This window comes from Oxyura jamaicensis, chromosome 24 (assembly GCF_011077185.1).
Source record: "Oxyura jamaicensis isolate SHBP4307 breed ruddy duck chromosome 24, BPBGC_Ojam_1.0, whole genome shotgun sequence".
Taxonomy (NCBI): domain Eukaryota; kingdom Metazoa; phylum Chordata; class Aves; order Anseriformes; family Anatidae; genus Oxyura; species Oxyura jamaicensis.
The window spans coordinates 5,241,432-5,259,575 of NC_048916.1; the positions used below are offsets into that span (position 1 = coordinate 5,241,432).

Below are 18,144 nucleotides of genomic sequence, written 5' to 3' on the forward strand. Positions count from 1 at the left end.
GGACAGGCAGGAGGGGTTCTCATGCAGCTTGTGGAAATGGGTGAGCATCAAACGAGGAGAGAGCCTGCATCAACAGTTCACAACAAGGCTAGCAGCATCCCGATCTGCCAAAAAACACCAGCAGGGACGCCAGCTGAGCTACAGCCCGACATCATCTCCCTCACCTGCACGCGGGGCAGATATCTGAGCCCGACGCGTTATCAGCAGTCGCGCGTTTATCAGCGGGCGGCGGCGGCCGAGACGTGCACAGCCAGCAGCGGTTTCCGTGCATCTCCCCGGAGGACCGCTCAGTGCAAAGCCTCTGGCTGTGTCACCGAGCCTGTGGCTGCTCTTTAGGCTCAACCACTTGGGATTGGCAGGGCTACAACCCCCTGGCACCCCTATCCTAACCCCTGGCTCTTTAGATGTGGCAGAACCAGGCAAAAAAGCAGCCTCCCGGGGAGGAAGCTGCCTCCAGAAAGATCGAGCCGGGCTCGCCTCTGGGCTGCCACGCGTCTGCGGCAGCAGGTGGCTGAGGTCTGCGCCGGGAACCTGCCGTGTGCTCGTAGAGATAACAGATAGTGAACAATTACTGGCCTCGTGCCACATGGGACCAGCTGCTCCGAATTTCCAGCTGCCCCGATGCGACGGGGAGATTTCCATCAAAATGTCTTCACGCACCTGGGACTTTAACAGCCTGTATCACTGTCCCCCATCCCTTGCAGCCGCTTCCCATCTCTCTGCTGCTCCTTCTACAATTGTTTTGCAGCCTCCCATGCCAGGGACTGCTAGCACGGTTTAGACGCTGTTCCCCGGCTTTGTGTCAACAGCCCCAGGTGACACGTGCAGCGCAAGTTAAAGCTTGCTCACTGTTGACACAAGAATTCCTGGACTGACTACAAACAGAAAGGAAGAAAACAACAGAGGAGGGCTATTCAAAGGCTGATTGTGGATATTCTGGCTACGAGGGACGTATTCTTTCGCTCTTTCCTCCCCTCTACCTGCTCCCCCCCCACCCCCCCATAAAAAATAAAAGGTTAGGTGACAATAGCTCGTGCCATATCTCTAACAGAACTGGCATTGCACTACCAAAACGCTGCCCTTTCATCAGTCCCTGCCAGGTGAATTTCTGCCAGCCTACCTAAACATGCACTCACACAAAAGCCAGGATCACCCCATTCTTAGAACAGCCAGGAATCACTCCAGAAGCAAGCTGCACTTCCAGAAAAAAAAAATAAAAGCTTCTTATTTTCAGGTCCTTAAGCAGTTACACAGAATATTTGATCACAAAGTTTTCCTTGCCAACCACTGGTGACTTTTCCATGGTGCCACTTGAGCACGTTTGTTTAGTGATAACCAGCCTTTGTGATCAGCAGCTTACCCAAAGCCACAGGTAGGAAGAGATAAACTGTGGAAATAAAGGGGTATGACGCCGCCAGTGCTGCTGCGAAACCCGTAGAAGGTACATTCCCCTTAGCAGTCACAAAACATTCACATACAAAGATCCTACTCAAATCAGCGAAATTCACCCCAGCACAGACTTCACACGGAGGCCACTTCTGAGCCCCCAAATGGATTTTCTTGACGCCCAGGCCAGGAAGGGGCTGGCTGGGCAGGGAAGGGGAAGGTGCTTTACGTGCAGGGGGAGGCAGCAGCCGCCAGCTGGCTTGTAGACCCAGTCCAAAGGCAATAGGAACGGCCTGGTGATCGTGGGCAGCTTCAGAGCAGGTCTCTGGTGCACCAGCTTGGGGAAGCTGAACACGGGGATGTCTGCAGAGACACCCAATCCTTCCTGTGGCAGTCGAGATCTTCCCTCTGCAAATCTCATTGATCACCTCCAAGGGACACAGGGTGCTGCTTTGGGAGAGGCCGCATCCCTCCCCCCCTGCCCAGACCGATATTTCCCTGATGTTCTGCAGGTGGTGCTCACACAGCCCCGATGCATTAAATGCCCAACGGCAGGCAGGTGAAACAATAAAGACAGAAGACAGCCTAGAAAACAGCTCGTGTATTTATTGTCTTGCTACAACAGGTCACCTCCCAGGCAATTCGAGATGGCAAAAAGCTTTTTACATCTTCCTGGGTGCCTCACTTGCCAAGTGCCAGTCACGGTTTTACAGTTCCATTGCTTGCGAGATCAAGAAAGAGATAATTTATTGACCATTTGTCTGGACAATCACCACTGCAGTGCTCACTCGATTTGGGGTTTGTTACAGCATCCCTTCAATGTAAGAAAGCACATGCTTTAGGTGGCCTGTGCCCAGATGCATGCAAATTTATGCAAACACATGCAAATACGTCTGCTCCTTTGTCAGAGGATTTTGGCAGGTTTGTCGACGTGATGTAGTGAGAAGCAGTAGCAAAACAGCAAGGAGGAGGGCTGGCGAAGTCAGATCTCTGATCAGGATACCTGCTTTTCTTAAGAGCTTTTGTTCAAGCAGTTGTTTGAACAGACCAGGTTTGCACGACCCGCAGCTGCTTAAGAACCTCGTCTCTTTGAGTTAGTCAGATCAAGGAAATCACTGCAGTGATTTAAGGGATTTGCCCTTCGCCTTATTGTTCAGCCCTGTTAGAAGAAAAGTAACTTGTGCAAGACTAGGAAAGCAGCAAGATTCAGAACGTGCACTGGAGATGAGGCACCCCCTGTGCAAGGGTTACCGAAACACAGCTTTCACTCCCTTGAGGCATTTACCTCCACTCCTGTTGACCCGGCAGAGACACCGCTGCCAGCTGATTGCACAGCAATTTACAAATCATTTCACAGAAAGAATAAGAGTTTACTAACATGCCCCCTTAGGCAGGAGTGGGAACAGGCGAGCATTGGCCACGCTGCCCTCCGACCCTCGGTACAGCCCCACGTGGCTTAAAGGCTTTCTGCCCTGTCCCCCCTAAAAGCTGCTGCAGGTCCCCGAGGAAGGCTCCGTCTGCAGCACAGGCTTTAGCTCCAGTGGGAGTTCAGCTTCTTGCTCTGAGGTGCTCTCACAACATTATTCTTTGCCATCAGAGCTGGAGGCTGGGATCGGATCGGACATCTCAGAGGTATCCTTCACTTCAAGCGTCTGCTTTCCTTTCTCGGGGTGGGGCGAGGATCAGTGGCATTGGCCGGCTGATTCAGCTTTCTTCCACAAAGTACTGAGAAACGGGATAGCGGCAGCTTGCAGGAACCCTCCCCTGGAGGCCCTGAGCTCAGGTGCCTGTTCCCTCAGGGGAAATATGGCCATGCCACACCGCGGAAAGCTCCCCAGGCTAGCTTGACCTCCTCCATCCAGTCCTTTCCCTCCCTCAGGTTCAGGATTCCCAGGCTAGCAGGAACAACGCAGGTAATTGCACATCACAAAGGCTTCAGCATTTCACCCGGTACCTCCGTACAGGACCTAACAGGGCGAGCCTGTCTTCGAGCAGCATTTCTCAACCTTTTACAGCCAAAGGACCACCTTGTGCTCTGCCACCACCATAGGGTTTCAACTGCCACCAAGCCAAAGAGTGGCTGTACTCCAAATCTTTGCTAATTCATGGAACAGGGTCATTACAAAATGAAACTCTCAACCATTTCCAATTTCATCTCTTGATACCTTACGTGCTACTCACGGTCCCCAGGCCACAGGTTGAGAAACGCTGTCGTCCCACTTGGGGTTAAAGATTTCAGGGGCACAGACGTGTCGATTAACCGTCCTCACAGGGTTTTTTAGGAGGCTTTCTGCGATCAGCAAGCTGAAGTTGAAACCATTCCAGACAGCGCAGGCAACCTAGGACCTGGCATTTCGGCGGCAGGAAATAAATGCAGATGCAATTTTCCCTTTCTTCAGCAAAAGCCTGATCTGCCAAAAAATGCAAAAGTTTATAATGTACCGGGTGAAACTGTGGTGGGTGCACACACGGGCTGCGTGCAGACACCCAGATGCGCATACACTTATATGCATGTATATGAATATGTACGCACATATAAACATTTTGGACACCAACGTGAGCTCCTTTTCAGGCCTGTAGGCATGAAACTTGATCTTCATTTGAGTCTTGCTGCCATCATGAAAGAACTATACATCGATAGCTCCCCAGATGTGCTTGGAGTACCCGCTAACGCACACTTTGGGCTCCTTGATTTGGGATTTGGTGAAGTGGGGAGCCCCCAGCCTATACCCTCAGACCCACGTCACACAGCTTGGCCAGGACATGCCCTCAGTTTCCCCCGGGAAGGACAGACGTGTCGGGAACGTACCTGGTCCCCGGCTTTCCCAGGAGGAGCCATGTGGATCGGCTGATCGTTGTCCAAGTTTCGGATGCTCGGGTCTGCCCCGTGGTCGAGGAGCAGTTGGATGATTTCCTTCTGGTTCTTGTCGCAGTGCAGTGCAGCTGCCATGTGCAGAGCTGTGTTGCCATGAGCCTAATGCAAGCGGAGAAGAACAAATAAGAGAAACCTTCTGAGAAGCTGTGCCACCTGCTTACAACTGCCCTCGCAGTGAAGACTTGTGAAACGAGATGAAGAAACCTCATGCCATTTCCTAACTGGAGGTGAGAGAGTGTCCCTGTTCTGTGTTTCCCACTTATGGCTGCTCACGGAGGAAATTTAGGGATTTAGGTTTCTGTGCGTGATAGAATAGCACAGCTTTGATCTTGGGTACAGCTGCTTGGCCACAGCAGCACCTCGGGGCTAACAGGCAGCCCCGTACCAGCAGCATTCCTCCCCACTCAGCCCCCGCTGAACTGTGCATCCCCAGGCATCCTCTCTGACCGTGTGAGCCCCCCCATGTCCCCAGACCCCCGGCGTCACCCAGAGCTGCTCCGAGAGGTGCCAGGCAAGGCCGAGGAGCTGCAGCCGTGTCCTCGCACGGCTCTGTGCCCCAGGCCAGCTGCAGAGCCACCAGAAGGCGTGGGGCACCCCGCGGGGGCTGCAGCTGGGGCACCCCAAACACACACCCCTGCCCACTGGGGTATGACCCCTAACGGCTCTGAGCAAGGAGGAGCTCGCAAGCACACGCAGGAGGCGAGGTATTTTTAGTCTGCACCGGGTCTCGCTGCGGCAGCTGCGTGTTTTTTCCTCTCCGAGGCGATCGCATGTTTCTTGTGCCCTTGGAAAGGCTGGGCACAACCTGCGCCCATAGTGCTGAGAGGGATACCTGGGGCTTTCAGGGTCTGCTTCCCAGAGAGATGGGGGGACGTGGAAGCACCAAACACAACAGGACATTAGGATGGAAATCTTAACTATTCTCAGTCAAGGCATTTTTACAAGCCCTGAACAAGCAGATCCTTGTCGATTTTACCATCCCATAAAGTCCAGGGATAACTTACAAACTCTTTATAGGTTTTCTTATTAAAAAGGAAACATCTTTTTTTTTTTTTTTTCTTGCCGCATCTTTGTGGCAGAAGCCTGTGATGGTTTCCAAATCCAGGCATGAGGCTGAGACCAGCGCAATCTGGCTCTCTACTGGAGCCTCTCTGCTGACTTTAATGGGACTTACGTTTGACAACAGTTCAGAGCACCAACATCTGGGCTCTAGAAACCCTTCAGGAGAAAAATACCTCAAAGCCCCCAGTGCTTTTCTCACTGTAAAATCCCCAAGGAATTGGATTTGGAAGGAGACAACCAGAGCAAGCAGAGGGTGAGCCAGGGAAGCCAAAACACAGCATCCCCATTTTCTTCTTGTCATACTTGGAAGGGCTAAAACGCCAGGATGGGGAGCAGCCAGCCTCGCCGTTACATTTCTCACCGTCCCAGGCATCTCAGCAACAAGACTGGAGACTCCAGGAGATGCTATCGCAGCCTGGAGCTCTCACAGGACTGCGATCAAGAGACAAGAGCAGACTCCCACGGACAAGATAGCACCTGCCTAAGGGGTCTTAAAAGATACAGCAAGAATGCAGTGAAAGCATAAGGCCTTTCACCTCACAGAAAAGCAAAACCCCAGTGCAATTATACCCACACAAAGCAAAACTCTCCTACAGTCCAACAGAAACCTGAAAATAAATGTGAAGCTGCCCAGTTTCTGCTTCCCAGTAAGAACTGTGTCAGCAGCAAACATTTGATTCCTCTCTGTGGGACACAGGCGTGTGGATGCGCTAGGGAATGCAAGGCTGAGAGCCTGTGAAATTCTTGAAATGCAAAGCAAATGCACTGCCCCCTCAGCGCAGGGAGCCCTGGCCTCCTCCTCTCCGAGGTGAAGTGGGGGGCAGCGGGGGTGGTAACAGCAGCACTGGGAGGGCTTCGAGCTTGTTTTCTGCATCCTGGGGACACTGCACCCAGGGACCCACACTGGCAAATCTCCAGGTCTGGAAGTGGGGCTACAGGGAGTGCCTAGAGCCATGAATTTATCAGGGCCTTGAGTTCCCAAAGGCCTTTTGCTTGCCACGGTGCCCAGGCTCCTGCCTGCTCCTGCCTCTCTCTGGGGAGCTGGTTTCTCAGCTGGCCCAGCTCAGCCCCCGCCTCGCTGCCAGCAGCATCTGGCTGTCCTCCCTCACTGCTCCCAACAGCTGTTGGAGATTTGTGGGCCCTGTAAATATTTGGCTTCTCCCTGCTCAAACCGAGAGCCGTCACAATAACCCGTCTGTGTCCCGGCACAAACAGAGCCAGAACACTTGCAAAGAACGAGGCAAAGTCCCCATCTCCCTGCCCTGACACGGAGCTCTGTCCCTCACTGTGCATGGCACATCCGAGAGGAAAGGTCACCGACACACAGCCCTCAGTGGCCGTCTCTCGGTGTCATTTTGCTGCCAACAGCAAGCCGTTGCATCACTGCAGATCTGTTTTCTCAATCTTCGGCCTAGCGTAATGAAGCTTGCATTCCTCCTCGAGAAACCACTTCCCACGTCCCTCTCTTCCCTGCCTTGCTGCTCTCCTGTCAGTTTTGCTGCTGGCAGAGGCACCTGTGTTTCACGGCAATTCAAGCACGTTGCCAGGTGAGGTACCTATTTACTGGAAAATGCAGTTTCAGGGCAAAAAACAAGTTCAGAATCACGAGCTGTTGCTCTCTTCCCTCCAGAAAAATGCACGTGGGAAGAGAGTGTCTGGTTTCTGCAGGACCCCAAAGATCCCGCAATGGCTCCACGTGCTTGCAGCCCATCACTGCAGGCAGCTCGGTGCTCACAGCACCTCCTCTGCCCAGACATTGGCACACAGACCCCGTTCAGGCACCTCCTGACTCACCTTGCTGTTGACAAAATCCCTGGACTTGAAAGCATTCAGCTCCAGGAAGTACCTAAGCAGGGAGATGTTCGCATCCTGGACTGTGTAATGCAGCACTGTCTTGTTGCTTTTCACATCCTAATTACAGACAGTGAAACAAAGCACAATAAACGTCCTGCAGGACAACTTAAAGCCATTATGTAAACCCAGCAGAAAGGCGTCCAGGCCAGCTCTGCAGCTCAGGGGCAGCACCGAGGTACCTCCTGCCCTGTAGCACCCGTCTGAATGCCCAGCCTCTGGCTCAGGCTGCGGGGAAGCAACCCCAAAAGGCAGGAGCTGACTCTGCAACCAGTCCCTTGCGAGGGAAACAGGCTTGCTCCTTCTGCCAGCAGTTCATTCCTCCTCCAATTCGATATTTTGAGTGCAGCACAAGTGTCAGAGTTCATACAAATGAACAGCACAGGGATGACTGAGGGACAGACAGAAGCGATTCCCTACCCGGCTGTAGATGGAGGCTCCCGCCTGCACCAGGAGCTGGATGCAGCTCTCCAGCTCCTCGCTCTGGTGCTGGAGACCTTCCTGCTGCTCCTTCGTCACCCCTGGGTGCCCCTGCTCCCGCAGCAGGGCGTTGTGGGCCAGGACGGCACAGTGCAGGGGGGTATGGCCTGGAAAACAGGGAGGGAGGGAGGTGACGACAGCCCCAGCGAAGACAATGATGGAAAGAGAGGATGTAAGGGCTTGCAGGGACAACGTATGTAAGTGTATTCTTAAGGCCCTAGATCTTTCTCTGATCCCTGATACATTTTTTTTTACCATCATGATAAAATATTTGTACAAAGAGTCTCACCTTCAAAATTCTTCATTTCTAAATCAAGAGGAAAACCTAGCGACAGTATAACCTAGAAGTGACAGAGAAACAGAAAAGGAGAATTTTAGTTCAGCAGAACATTGTCCAGGCTAAAAGCAGTTAGAGCTAACAGAAGCTGTGTGTGTGTATGTGTGTGATACACAACAAAACAAAATTATACTCTAACTGCAAGTTAAGCAGTTTGACAGAAGAGCTTTGGCTCTGTGAATCCTATTCCTTAACAGGGACATTCAGGGTTGCACAAGATGATCATATTCCCTAGTTCTCTAAGATCCATCTAGGTATGATATCCTGTTAGATCCTATTTGATTCTCAATCCCTAGTAGTAAAACTCAGCTCAAGGGTGCTAGTCTCCCCACTTTCACCCTGGATTAAGCAAATGTATGCCTTTGTAACACCAGTTTGTATTTCTCCTGAGTTATTCTTGGCAAGGAGAAATGAAAATCTCTCCCCGATATGTACAGTAAAACTTCATTACCTAAAAGATTGCTGACAGCAGAAATTCTCAGGCTGGGTTTATTTTTCATTATTATTATTTTTTAAATGTGCGACAGGCTGAAGCCACAGCTTGTTACAGTGGCTGCTTGGGTTTTGCAGAGTGAAAAGCTTAAAATCTCTAACTTAAGAAACTTATAGATCTGGTGGGATGCAGCCAAGTCGCTCCTTGTCTAAATTATTACAGAGCAGCACTTTTTTGCTCTTGAGTGAACCAAGCGAGCTGGTCCCATGGCAGCACCTTGGCTGAGGATGCAGCGCCGTGACTCATCCAGAGCCTCGTCAAGTTGGACAAGGTGCAGGAGGATTATCCAGGAACGTTAGGGCTTGTGCTCTCTTATCATAACAACAATATAATATATCCAGCTCAAATATTGACAAGTAGCTTTGGGCTGCCTGATGATTAGAGATTAGATGCTTAAGCCATTAGAAAACAAAACAAAACAAAAGAAACCCTGTAGCACTGCATGGCTTTGACCCCAAAGCTGTGTGTATTTTTCCTTGTTCCCTCTCATTCCCTTTCACAGGTATTAAAAAGAAAAAAAAAAAAAAAGATGCATTTCTACCATAAGGCACTCCGGGAGGCATTGATGGAATCATCTGAATGTAAACCACTTGTCCCCATGGAACGAAACACCTGTTTTCCAAGGAACTCGTGACGTTACACATTAACTGCCTGCTCGGGACTTAGCGCAGGATGTGTGCAAGGCAGAGCTCGTGAATGCTGGAGCAAACTGCCAGCGTGCCAGGGATCCTGCAGCACCTCCAGCGACACCTTCCTCATCCTCAGAGGACCCCGTGCCCCGTGCCCAGCCCGCAGGTAAACTCGGCAGCCCTGCTGCTGCACTGAAGCTCTGCAATGGGGCTGCCTGTAAGCAGCCCTGACACGAATCAAGGCAGGCACGTTTTCTTAATTCTATTTTATGGCCAAAAGCTACACAGTGAAGAGCCACACGCCAACATGCTTAGCTATGCTGTGTAATCCCTCCCCAGATTGCCCACAGTGCCTTTTCTACTGCGCCAAATTGCTCTTCAGGGCTGTCAGAGCCCGGCTGGCACACTGCTTACATTTAGACCCTGTCCATGGAAAGATCTGGGGGGCACTAAGGCTTACACAAGATGACCGTGGTCCTACAGGTGTGGTCATACGTATGTCTCCCCCTCTGGTCAGGTAGCTTGTGAAAGCTCTAGAAGTTTCTGCCCGTACAGGAGCATCTGGTTTCTCCCATGCCCAGGCAAATCTTCCAGAACGACTTTTGGTTTTGCGTTAAATGTGAAAAATGTGCCCTATTTTGTGCCTGCTCTGTCCCTGTTTCCAGGGTCACATCTGCTCTCCCTTCAGCTGGTTTGGACCTGCACACGGCTTGTTGCTCGCCTCTGGCTGACGCTGGGCTCACGGAGAGGGTTTTGGCCTGGCATTGGTGCTTCTTCTCCCCACAGCCCACAGCTGCCTGCAGCCCCTGGGGACCCTGCTCCAACACAGGCAGCAGGGCTCAAGCATAGCCCACTGTGCCTGGCCTGCACCTGAGAGCCATGGTCTGCAAAAAGAACTTATTTCCCCCCTGAACAAGCTAGAGCTACTCCCTCCCTAACAGGAGCTGATGTTAGCTGTGAGCATAATCCTAAAACAGGAATATCCTTAGGAGACAATTCCTAACACAGCGATGGAAGGAGAGACTTTTGTACGTCTTCGTTGCTTACTGACACCTTCTGCGATTGTTATTTAAAGACACTGATACTGAGACGTTAATGTAGGCTTATATTGCTAGCAATTAAAACCATAAAAGCTTTTCCTACCTGAAGGACCTGGGCATACCCATACGTTGCAGCGAGGTGCAAGGCTGACTGCCCCTTGTTGTCTACAGCACTGACATCTGCTCCTGCCTGGATCAAATCATAGACAATAGCTGGCTGCCTGGCCGTGACAGCCACCAGCAGAGGAGTCTGAAAATAGCACAGCAGAAAAACTGTGAGAGTCTAGAAGCAGAAGCATCATTAAAAAAAGAGAGAGAGAGGAGAGAGAGAGAAAGGGAGAGGCAGACTGGGTTGAACGGTATCTAGAAGGCCAAAGGTGCACAAGCCGAAGATTGCTCACAGGCAGATTCTGAATGCCATGTATCAGGACCACGGCATCATGTCAGAGGGGACATTTCTCAGCTCCTCAGAGCTCCCTCTAGTGTGCTGCAGCCCGAGTTTGGCTGACAACACAAGCCTGGCGTTTTCAAAACATTATTTATGCCAGGTGCAGCACTGCTGGCATTAATCAGTTGTTCACAAAACCTTCAGCCTCAGAGACTGCTGCCAACGTGCTGGCATCTTCCAGGGGCACCAAGGCAAGGCATGGCACTGCCCCAGGCTTCCTCCGCAGTACCAGAGGGGCCGAGGTGGATTTTCGTGGCATCGCTTGCCCTCAGGCATGCAAAGTCAGTGCCCATCCCAAATGCTGCTGTTTGCAGGAGAAGATGGTCCACGTTACCTTTCCTCGGTGTTCCTTGGCATCAAGTCTTCGCAGCTCTTTCATGCGCTCTGCAGCTGCCAACGCAAACGCCCTCATACCTTTAGCTGCATAAATATGTAGAATTCTAAGACAGTAAATAAAGACACCGATCACTGCTTGGCCCTGGGAGCAAAGGGTTTTACAGGGTATCATTGCTGCTTTGGGGGGTTTATACCCAGACAGCCCCCAGACCATGCCATAACCCCAAGGGCTTGACACTGAAATCACCGACTCCCCGGAAACGGGCTTCCTACCTCAAAATAAATGCTACTTTCAAGAGCCCTCAGCACTCCTGAGCTTGGACGTGCTGTCTCCTTTCCACTTCAGCACTTTCATGTGAGATTTGCCCCTGTGCCAGGAGGTACCCGAGTCCTCCCCAAAGCCCTGTGCTGGGGCCCAGCGTGTTGTATCACATGCTCTCACTTGTTTGGGGTGATGCACTGGTGACATCTCACCACCCAGAGGTACAAACAGCCCCTTCCATCAGGGTATTTGTAAACTGAGCCAGTTAAACTCTATTAAAACTGCTGTTGGGTGGACCATGTCCTTACCTTGTGCATAAGACACAGAGCTGTCACGTCCCATAGCAGTGACAGGCTTGCTGGTGACATGGCGATGTGGGAAATGCTACGGCTGGAGCTGCAGAGAACTGCACAGAGCTATGTGCCACTTCCACCCCTCCACGGCCCATTTCCAGGGCACCAGGCATGCCTGGCTGTGTGGGGAGCTGTGCACTTCCCCTCTGCCCGCGGGAAAACAACGGGTGATTGTTTGGGGGTGATTCCCCAGGTGATTTTGTAGCCCAGAACAATCCCTTACCACTTCAGGAAGTAGAAAGGCAGCTTCCTGGCTGCTCTAGAGCTTTCAGTCAAGCTCAGCATCAGCTCTGACTGCACACTCACATCCCCAGGGACACCGATGGAGGGTAACAGGGATCAAACTACCACCCGAGCAGCAGGAGTGCTTGTGTGAGTAATGACTACGTGAGCAAATACTGCTTCCAAGCCACATCTGGACCATGGGGTTCCTCTTTAGTCTGCCTTGATGTGCAAAACAAGCAGAAAGCCCAGCAGCTGATCTGTGGCTCTAGCCTCTGCACAGTTGTTGAGCTGACTAACTGCTGAACCAATGCTGGGTTATGCTTTTGGACAGGAAATAAAACACTCTAGGCATATGAAAGTTACCGTAGATCTTTATTGGAAAAGATTTTGTCTTTTTCTAAACCAGAACAACCCAGAAAGAAATTCTGAAACAGTTCATCTTTGTTTTATATCCACACACAGAATTTACATACATTGAAGTGAAAGAAATTTAAAAGCAATCTTAGCAACCACAGGCTTGGTTCACAGCTGCATTACCCCAGCTTTACCTACTGAATGTCTCTGTGCTTATAAAACTGGAGTAACCAGTGGTGAACCAAGCTCCTTCTGATTAATTTCTTTGCTGGGTTTTTCTGCAAATGTAAGCCACTAAATGTCAATGCGCCTCAACTACTGCTACTTCCAAATGACTTTATGATCACTTACATGATCTATTGCTCATGTCTACCAGATTTGTTAATATTAAACAATGAAATATGCTTACAAGTCCTCAAGACTTTTGTTGTGAGCTTGCAAACCTCACTCAGGCATAAACCGTAAAGTTACTTGAAATACTGCCTGGGTGGGAAGTGGAGTGCTGGGCACCAGGTAATAAACAGTGCAATAAATTATTTTGCATAGTCTTGCAAACACTAAAATCAACTACAGATCCTGGGCTTTAGAAAGCAGAAAAACCCAGAGAAATTGTGTTCATCAGTCAAGACTCCCTCATTTTTTAAGAAAACAATAAACAAAGTTAGAAGGGGGAACATCTCCTGCAAGTATGTTTGTTTGTGGCATGGCACTCCTGAACATCAGCAGGAATATTTACAGTTGCGTCAGAGGAAAAGGTAAAGCTGCTCATTCTCCAGGAAAGAAAACCAGAAAGCCATAAAGCAAACGTGTGCACCTGTGAACCTGGGAAACTACAGCGGAGAAACTTTCCGTAGCAGTAAGGCACAAGAGAGGTCACTAAGGTCCCCTGTCTCAGCACATCACCAACTTCACGCTCAAATGCTACAGAAGAAATGAAAGTATTGCCAGCTAACAGTAATGCCATGAGCGTGTTGTTAGACCGAAGGCCAGATTTTGGGAGACCCTGTCTTCTCAATCACCTCCTGATACTGGGCCATGTCGTGCAATCCTGACTCACGCCGAACTCCTGGTGAGTTCAGTGGGCCCAGGATCTGTCCGTTGGATTTGACCAGGACTCCAAAGCCCTGTCGCACACCTGCGTGTCTGTCTTGCAGTAACAGACAAGGTGAGACCTTCAAGTTTCACCTTCCCGTGAAATCAGATGTTTCACCTAGCCCACTTCGGGTTGCTCTGTGCACAGGGCTGTCCAGCTGCACTGCCAGTAGACCGATGCATCTATCTGCACCAGTACAGCAAATGTTCCCTTTACATTTTCTTGTTTTCCAAAGGGACAATTCAACTTAGACAAGAAAAATCTCAATTTAGGCCCCAAAGATATTTTCTAGTCACCTAAATCAGGAAGAGGTTCCTTCATGGACAGGGCAAAGACACACACAGGACATTACACTGAGCTCTAGAAAGCGGTCCTCTGAAAAAGGACTTGCCAATATTTAGAGGCGAGGTACCCTCACCAAACACTACAGCTGGCCATGGCTACACTACGGGTTATTGATTTTAGGCCATGCCCTGTGTCTGAGGATGAAAGTCACCTCGTGCTGAGGCTGAGCACAAGAACTATGCGGCACTGGAAGCCTGCCTGGGAGAGGCGGCAGGAGCTGTGACAGCACAGACTTCTTGTGCTGGGCCCCAGGACAAAGCGAGTTTCACTCCACGCACAAGTCACGGCGTGCTAGAGGTGGACAACAAAATCCCAAGCCGAGTTCCCACCCCCACCCCCTGGCCTGCTTTCCTCTGTACTCAAAACTCGCTGTGACGCCAAGGGGAGCATTGAGTAAGCGAGGATCAGGCCCCAGATGTGCAACTTAAAGCCCTTCAACAGAGAGAGCGTGGTTTAAAACATACGTATCATTGTCTTCGTCTTCTAGGAGCAGCTTCTCAATGGGCAGCGTGCCGATGACCCGTCGGGCGTCCTCCAGCTCCTGGGGGGCTGGCTCGGGGATGGAGATGGGCAAGGGCACAAACTGGGGCCCAGGGAGCGTGGAAGAAGCCGGCTGGTACTGCAAGGTGGAGGCTGGCAGTGCGGAGAGGGGCTGTGCCCACGGGAAGTACGTGAGGGGCGGCTGCTGATCCGACACCTCCAGCTGCGGCACCACGGCTGGAGTGGCGCTTCGGGGCTGTTAAAGTGGGAGAGAAATGAAACGAGATCAAACAATTGGTTAGGTGGGGCAGGGGGAGGACGCAAAAGGAGGTGAAGGATGCTCAGTCTCACTTTTAACATCCCTTTTCCTGTCCCTCTGGGTAAAGCTTTACACCAGCGTGACAGTTTTCCCACGCTGGCTCCCATGAGAGCGGTGGCTGTGGGTGTCCCAGGTGCTTGTGAGCAGCAGCTCACACTCACGGCAAGTTCCCTCTAGCTTTCTGTTCCCGCTCCCACCCTCAGGGTAAGCCCATGAGACAGCTACACCCTGCGCTGAATGCGGCCTTCAATGGCAGCACCTCTTGCAAGGCAAATGCTAAACTTATCTCCATGATAAACTATGATAAACTTATCTCCAAGTAATCTTCCTGGTCCACCCAGTGGATGCTTCCTAGCATTCCATTTACTTTGCTAAAAGTTTGGAATTAAATAGCGAAAAATCCCCTGAAGACTGCTCGGATCTCTGGAGAGACTGCGTCCCAAGTACTTGTCCCCACGACAGCATTTATCAGCTATCGAGGAAACCCACTCAGAAGGATGCTTTCTCAGCAATTGTAAATCCACGCTGAAGAACACCTCCTTAAATTGGAATTGATGACAACAGTAAAAGTAACACGTCCAATGTTCCCCTACAGTAAATAACTGCTCGCAGAGCTGAACAAACTTGGGGCAACGGCAGCCCTGCTGCTGACGTGGTGGGAGAGGACTCATTTCCCAGGCCAACAGCATGAAGGGGCTGTGTGTTAATAACGTGGAGAGTGCTGCAGGAGCACTCCAGAGAGCTGGAGAAATGGCAGTGGGGTCTCTGATTTTAATACAGCTGCAGCTTTTTGTCCCCTTCAAGCCACTCCAGCTCAGTACAGAAGGGCTTACACTATAAAAACGATGTGCCATGGATGCAAGAACAAATGACATTACAACAACTGAGTTATACAAATTACATCCTGAACTCCCCATGACGTTTCTTGGAAGGTAGGCACTTGGCCATCATTTATACCCAGGGATTTTGGACTTACTGCAAAATTGGTGATCAGTGGCTGAGAAGTGTAAGTCAGAACAGACGAGGGTCCAACCAGCGTGTAACTGGGACACATCGGCTGCACGTACATGTCGGCGGTGTAGGGACAGCTGACTGCTTCGTGGGACACGTAGTCAGGGTAAGGGGTCCACTGGGTTAAAGGCTGCAAGGATGTGGGTGAGGGCTGGGAGAGCCAGCCAGAACAGAGTGCTCCTTCATCTGTCCCAGGCAACGCGGGGGCAGCACCGTCCATATCGATGCACGGCTGGCCTGAAAGACAGGAGAGAATTGCAATTCAGACCAGTGTGGCTTTCCCTGCAGCAGTGCTGACAAACAATTAGAAAGGCAGGAAACCATTACCCATTGGTGAATAGGAAGGGAGCGTCTGATGGGGCAAAACAACCTAGAAAAGAGAAGGAAAACATCCAGGGATTAAAACCATGACCATTACATTCAAGCCCTTCTCAGAAGCACTGAGTTGCTTACATCCCAAGCCACCTTCTGTTCCTAGGAACTAGATCCTGCCAAGTGCAAAGCACTTTCCCCCTTCAACTAAGTCAAAGGTGACTGAAGCTGCTCAGCACCTTAAAGATGAAAACATATTTATTTTATTTGCATTCAATGTATTTATAATATTTAATTGGAAATCTATTTAATGGTATCTCCAGGTAACGTGAGGCTCCACTACCTCCAGGATTTCTTTCATTGATGAAGTGTTGCCAGCTGGTGCCAGGGCTGGTCAATCATTTAGCTACCCAAGAAAAAAAATTCCTCCTGAGTTTATTTCTTCTCCTACCGTTGTAGCTGCCGTTGTACTGGTGTTGTGAACATTTCCCCGTTTCCTTTTCAATAGCTCCTTCACTGGCTCTTTGACGCGGACACCTTGGTAGGGGCGAGGCTGCGGTTGTTGTTCTGGAGCAGAAGCTGAAAGAAAAAAGATGCAGGTGACATTTATTTTCCTTTCCTGCCACTCAAAAGGCCAAAATCCCCATGGCAGCCCCTTGTCTGCAGGGTGCTCTCGACACAGCAGTGTACGTGCACATTTCTTAGCTCGTGATGTCTTTTTGCCAACAGGTGAAGTACGAGGTCTCCTCTCTGCCTCTGCTGCTCAGATGCTGCGATCGCACAGATGGATCACGAGGACAACCCAACCTGAATTAAGTAAGCTTGCAATTCCTTCCAGCTGTTAATTAGCTGCAGGAATACTGGGAGATTCAGCCCCTTTCTTGCCAGAATGCTTTTGTAAAGCACAAGAGCTGGGGACAGTCTGGAAGCAGACCGCGGTGTCCCCACCGCACAGGCAGGTGTTGCCATGGTCTGCAGGAGCTGGGCCCCATCAGGTGCAGGGCGTAATGAACACGCTCTGATAATAAATAGCTGCATCACTCCAGACGTTTATGAAAGCCAGGGAGGATGTAGTACACAGAAAAGGGATCGCTGGTGCTCCACAGAGGATAATGCTGCATTCCCAGAAGTGATGGCTATCAATAAACCTACCTCTTTATGTGGACACAGTTCTTATATTTGTGAAACACGAGAGTGGTAGTGGTGAACCACACGTCTGAAGGGATGTGCACAAGGGTGCCCCTCTTCACAAGTTATCAACTAGCTAGATTAAAAACATAAGAGAGGGGGAATCGCTGTTATTCCTCAAACTGTCTCTAGACTGAACTTTCATTCTGCTCTCTTCAGTGAGGTTGCAGTGTGTTAATTTTGATTTTCCACTTTGTTATTTATTTTTTTCTCCCTTAACTCCTGAGCACGATATTCTGATTTCTTCAGGCTTCAGGCAAAAATAGCTTGCTCGTTTTATTCCTCCTGAGACTTCACTTTTGTGTATCTGCTTTACATTGCTTCAGTGCCACAGATTGGCAGCGCAGTGATTTACATCCACTTGAAGGACAACTCGGACTGACTTTATCTGACAGGCACGTAATAATGATCGGTCAGCAGATACCCAGCATATTAAATAACCTAAATGCTGGCCAAGTAGATGCATAAACGAGTAGAGATCAGACACTCAAGAGGAATACTTTATAGTCTCTGCTTAAAAGCAAGCTACAGACACAACCAAATCAGAGAAGCACCGTCATTTCGAAAGCCATTTAACCCATCACTAGTTTTATGACTGCACGTCTATTTTCTGGGAGCAGGCGGGTATACCTGTGCCATCCTGGACCAGCATCATGCCTCTGCTCCACACAGAGCTGTGTTCAACGCCTGCCCAGCAGGTCTGTGGCCTGGCCAGCTGGGACAGGACACAGCTTCGCGGACAGCTGTACTGACAGCACCTCTCAGACCTCGATTTGAAAAGTAAAGTCTAGAGCCTGGTAAAAAGCCCTATCACAAAGCCTTGCGGCAATGAAAGCAGAGGAAGCCCAGTTCTTCGTAAGCCGGTATTATTGAGCCATATTTTACATCAAGTATTTGGAGGCAGTTAATAGCAGGAGGCCGGAGGATAACAAAGCTGGCCCCGTGTTTGTAAAACCACCACCGATAGCAGGACTCGCTACCTGCCCCTTTTAACTGCACTTTGATTTGTAAACACGCTGGTTGATAAGTCCCCATTCCTGAGGATCGCAACAGGCCTTTGGTCTATGAAGTGCAGCTGGATATCCGGTTCAAACCTTAAAATTCAAGCATTATCCCACCTTGGAAGCATTTATTCCAATTTTTTGATTAAGATGTGGATGCTTTGCACCACAGAACAAGATGAATCGCTATAATTCTGCTCATCTCCTCCAGTTACATGCAGTCATACGCACACTGAGATATTTCTGTGACACCTTCCAGGAGGG

At 50.3% G+C, this 18,144-nt stretch overlaps 2 protein-coding genes across 2 annotated transcripts in view; both read right to left on the reverse strand.

Annotated features, from left to right (window-relative positions):
• Positions 1 to 3,033: 3,033 nt before the first annotated feature.
• On the reverse strand, positions 3,034 to 10,594 carry NFKBID (NFKB inhibitor delta). Its single transcript, XM_035345990.1, has 7 exons — positions 10,555 to 10,594; positions 10,257 to 10,403; positions 7,944 to 7,995; positions 7,595 to 7,761; positions 7,118 to 7,234; positions 4,196 to 4,360; positions 3,034 to 3,797 (listed from the first exon to the last, which is right to left on the reverse strand). Exons 3-7 carry the CDS (start codon positions 7,957 to 7,959, stop codon positions 3,726 to 3,728), a joined length of 537 nt encoding a protein of 178 aa, XP_035201881.1. The 5' UTR covers positions 7,960 to 7,995; positions 10,257 to 10,403; positions 10,555 to 10,594; the 3' UTR covers positions 3,034 to 3,725.
• A 2,806-nt stretch (positions 10,595 to 13,400) lies between these two features.
• Positions 13,401 to 18,144, reverse strand: part of POU2AF1 (POU class 2 homeobox associating factor 1) — a 70,596-nt gene continuing 65,852 nt past the window's right edge. Inside the window, exons 5-8 of the mRNA XM_035345981.1 lie at positions 16,143 to 16,270; positions 15,707 to 15,749; positions 15,345 to 15,616; positions 13,401 to 14,305 (exon numbers count right to left, since the gene is read on the reverse strand). Coding sequence (XP_035201872.1) covers positions 13,994 to 14,305; positions 15,345 to 15,616; positions 15,707 to 15,749; positions 16,143 to 16,270 — 755 coding nt within the window. The 3' untranslated portion in view covers positions 13,401 to 13,993. The remainder of the gene's footprint in view (positions 14,306 to 15,344; positions 15,617 to 15,706; positions 15,750 to 16,142; positions 16,271 to 18,144) is intronic.